The 4,070-nt window shown below is 45.7% G+C and overlaps 1 protein-coding gene across 2 annotated transcripts in view; it reads right to left on the bottom strand.

Annotated features, from left to right (window-relative positions):
• Nucleotides 1-3,559, bottom strand: part of celf3b (cugbp, Elav-like family member 3b) — a gene marked incomplete at both ends in the record, with an annotated part of 28,170 nt that extends 24,611 nt beyond the window's left edge. For both annotated transcript variants that reach the window (XM_080858187.1, XM_080858188.1), the window contains one exon: nucleotides 3,415-3,559. In XM_080858187.1, coding sequence (XP_080714313.1) covers nucleotides 3,415-3,559 — 145 coding nt within the window. The remainder of the gene's footprint in view (nucleotides 1-3,414) is intronic.
• Nucleotides 3,560-4,070: the final 511 nt, after the last annotated feature.

Here is a 4,070-nt window from a genome sequence, read left to right as displayed (position 1 = left end):
TAAATTGCTGAATGTATGACACACACACTCGAAGCACATTTCCTTTAGCATCCAGTTCTCTTGGCTCTTTCTCTCTCTCTCTCTTTCTCTCTCTCTCTGTTGCTCCTGTTTCTCCCATCCCCCACTCCACACTCTGATGCACACACTCACATACATGCACACACACACACACTCACACACACACACATACACACACACTCTCTCTCTCTCTACCATACACACACACACACACTCTCTTTTTCATGCACACACACACACACACACACACACACACACACACACACACACACATACACACACACACACACACGCAGAGTTCCTCCTCCAATTTGAATCTCTTTTACTCCCACGCACACTTTGACTGAATCCACTCACTCTCTCTTTCTTTCTCTCTCTCTCTTTCTCTCTCAATCTCTCTCTCTTTCTTTCTTTCTTTCTTTCTTTCTCTCTCTCTCTCTCTCTCTTTCTCTCTTTCTCTCTGGGCTGTACCTTTGTGTGTAGGTGGACGCCTTTCGTGAGTGCTCTTCCTACACCTGTCACAACCACTAAGACAGCAGGCAGCATGTTAATGAACTAGATTCTGAACAACACACAAACACAATCATGATGTTAATGAACTAGATTCTCAAGAGCGTGCCCCCACACACACACAGACACACACACACATAATCACGATGTTAATGAGCTGGTGTCAGCAGCTTGAAGAAAGAGCAACAAACCCCTCAAACAAACCTCACTTTCTCCAACACGGACAACCACGAAATTCAAATTTGACTCCAGTAGATAACACATAAATAATAAATAACACAGTTGACACCAACCTACCTCAAACACAGACACAAACAGACCAACACACACACACAAGACACACAAACTGATACACACTCTCGTACTCAGAAAACACACACGCATACACACTACATGTCACAAATGTAAGCACACTTTCTCCATTGTCAGCCCATCCATTCTTCCATGAGGCACAAACACAGTGACAGAGCAGAACGTCTTTCACATGACTGACAGCTTGTCATATGATAAGTGGAAGCTCACATAGAGCAGCGCTAGAGCCCTCCCAGATGTATAGGTTCAAGAGTAATCACAGAGCCTCATGACATAAGCCATCTTCTGTCATTTTAACAGAGAGAGATTTCACACGGCTGAGTCAGATAGAATTGGATGGAATAATAGGACAAGACGGAATAGAACTCAATAGAATACAATAGAAAAGGCCAAGAGCAAAGGCAATACACTGAAAAAAAGGGGAATTTGTAACCTAAAAAAAAAACAATGTTTCAATGCAGAACAGTACAAAAATGGCCGGGTGGGTGTGTGAGGATACACACACGCATTCATACACACACACACACACACACACACACACACACACGCGCACACACACACACACACACACACACAAACACACACACACACACACACACACACACACACAAACACACACACACACACTGACACACACACACACACCTACACACACACACACACACACACACACGCACAGTAATAGAGCTTCTGAGATTGTACAGTTTAATGTTGGCCTTCTTTACAGGGGATGTTAAAACATGGGTGAATGCCAGATTGAGGGCACGAAAGGAAGACCGAAAATGAAAGGGAAGACAGAGAAAAAGGAAGAGAGGAAGAGAGGAAGAGAGGAAGAGAGTCTGTGTTCCCCAGTGGAGGGGCTTGCTTTTAAAGCTTACAGTTCCATTAGAATGATTGGAGGGCACTCCCAGCTCAAAGCATCTAATCTTTTTCTCATTACACAGACTGAGAACCACCAGTGGGCTTACCACGTCACAGAGATAAACATGAGTGAGTGAGTGGGTGTGTGTGTGTGCCTCTGTGTGTGTGTGTGTGGGTGTGTGTGTGTATGCCTCTGTGTGTGTGTGTGTGTGTATGCCTGTGTGTGTGTGTGTGTGTGTGTGTGTGTGTGTGTGTGTGTGTGTGTGTGTGTGTGTGTGTGTTTGTGTGTGTGTTTGTGTGTGTGTGTGTGTATGTGTGTGTGTGTGTGTGTATGCCTTTGTGTGTCTGTGTGTCGGTGTGTCTATTTGTGTGTGTGTGTGTGTGTGTGTGTGTGTGTGTGTATGCCTCTCTGTGTGTGTGTGTGTGTGTATGTGTGTGTGTGTGTGTGTGTGTGTGTGTGTCTGTGTGTGCACGCGCCCATTAGCTAAGCATTAAAACACACATTTCAGGGTGCGTGTCATATACGGGTGAATGTGCAAGCCAACCCAATGCATATTCATTATATCCATCTGATTAATGTGCATTACATTTGAAAGGGAACATTTCTGTGAAATTTCTCAATTAGCTGTGAGCATTGAAACTGCTGCTATAAAAATAGACCGTCTGGAGTTAGACCCCTAAGCTCTGTTTGGGATCGTGGCCTACAGCTGCGGAAAGTAGACGTCTGCAGAGGTACAACACAAGAAGAAGTCTTCTTAATCTATTTGTGCTTTGGCAAAACATACATATCGCTTTCTCAGGTCACTAATCTGATATTAAGCAGAACGGAATAGCGAGCGGAGAGTGCATCAAGGCATGTTTGAGATGTTATGATGATGCAGTGGGGGAAAAGGAATAATTATCACGCTCAGCCTCAACAATTAATGGAATGGAATGGAAGGACCTCCTGGAATTACCAGCCGAGCCCCAGGGTGAGGGGAGGGGGTAAAGCCAGAGAGGATGACAAGAGTGGTGATGGGATAACCAGAGGAGTTTGAAAACCTGGGCCACCAGGACCCTGCCATGTACAAAGCATATGCCCCCCACACAGACACACAGATACACAGACCCCCCACAACACACACACACACACACACACACACACACACACAACCAAATTAGCTGATGGAGAGAGTAAGAGAATGAGAAAAGACAGGGAGGGCAAGGCAAGAGATAGGCAGATGGGGCAGGGAAGAGATTATGATGAAGTTTATGGAATGTCATGCATAATGGCTCTTCTTCTGGTAACACCTATCTCATGCTTCAGTGAACCTCTTCAGCCTCTCTGTCAGCCCGTGTCCCAAGCGTTCATGGAAACGGTGGGGTCGGACTGCTAGCATCCGAGTCTCTGACAGCCATTGACATGAAAGCCAAAAGCCGCTGCAAGATCCAGCCTCCCGGCCCGGATGTGTGTGCATTCATCATCACTACCAGTCAGCCCTCCGTCGGGATGTGATTGAGGAAGTGGCACTTGAAGCAAGCGGCTGGATTTGGTCAGTATGCGGTTACTAATGTGGCGTTGGCACAGGAACAATATTGATCCCCCTTAACGAGTAAGCTCATACAGAGTGTCCGTGACCACAGAGTGTTCAGGCAACGTGTTCACACTCCAGCCTGTGTATGCCTAACCTGTATGTTTTAGCTAGCGTGTGGTCACCGAGCAGCTCGCCTTACCTTTATGCATGCCGGTGTATTTGTCCTTTATCACCGTCAGTTCGTAGATCTTCCCAAACTGCTCGAAGATCGGCTTCAGGTCCTTCTCCTCCAGATTCCGTGGAATCTGTCCGATGAAGAGTTTAATTGCGTCGGGCTCCTTCATGGCGACGGTGCAGAGCGACGCGCACAGGGGTTCAGGACTGGACCAGCGGGCGGAGAGAGCGCAGGTGCCGGGGAACTGGGGCGGGATAGGAGGCCAACCTGAGTGGAAAGATGGGACAACGTGAACCATAACGTAGCATACACATATTAATAAACCTTATTGCCGTTGTAAAGTTTTCATAATTGAATGAATATGTTTTGGATTATGGGCAATCAGGTAGACTATTTGATTGCTATTGCTGTTTTACAGGAAACAATAAAACAAAGGCGCGTGTCTTGTTATTAGAACAATTATGCAAATTTTAATTAGCCGTCTCACAGACAATTACGCTACCTTACGTGCATTAAAATAAATTATTATTGTTAATACTAGCTGTTACCTTGTGCTTGTCTTTCTTTAAGCTCCCTTTTAAAATGAAAAAAAAAAAGAAAGCCAAACGTAAACAGAGAGACGCGCTGCTGTGCCTCCAGTGCTCCCTTTGTTTAACCCTGTGTAAGTATAGGCGCTGTAT

Source organism: Sprattus sprattus (genome assembly GCF_963457725.1).
Source record: "Sprattus sprattus genome assembly, chromosome: 19".
Classification (NCBI taxonomy): domain Eukaryota; kingdom Metazoa; phylum Chordata; class Actinopteri; order Clupeiformes; family Clupeidae; genus Sprattus; species Sprattus sprattus.
The sequence above is the reverse complement of the archived record's forward strand: the minus strand, read 5'-3'. Positions and strand labels throughout refer to the sequence as shown.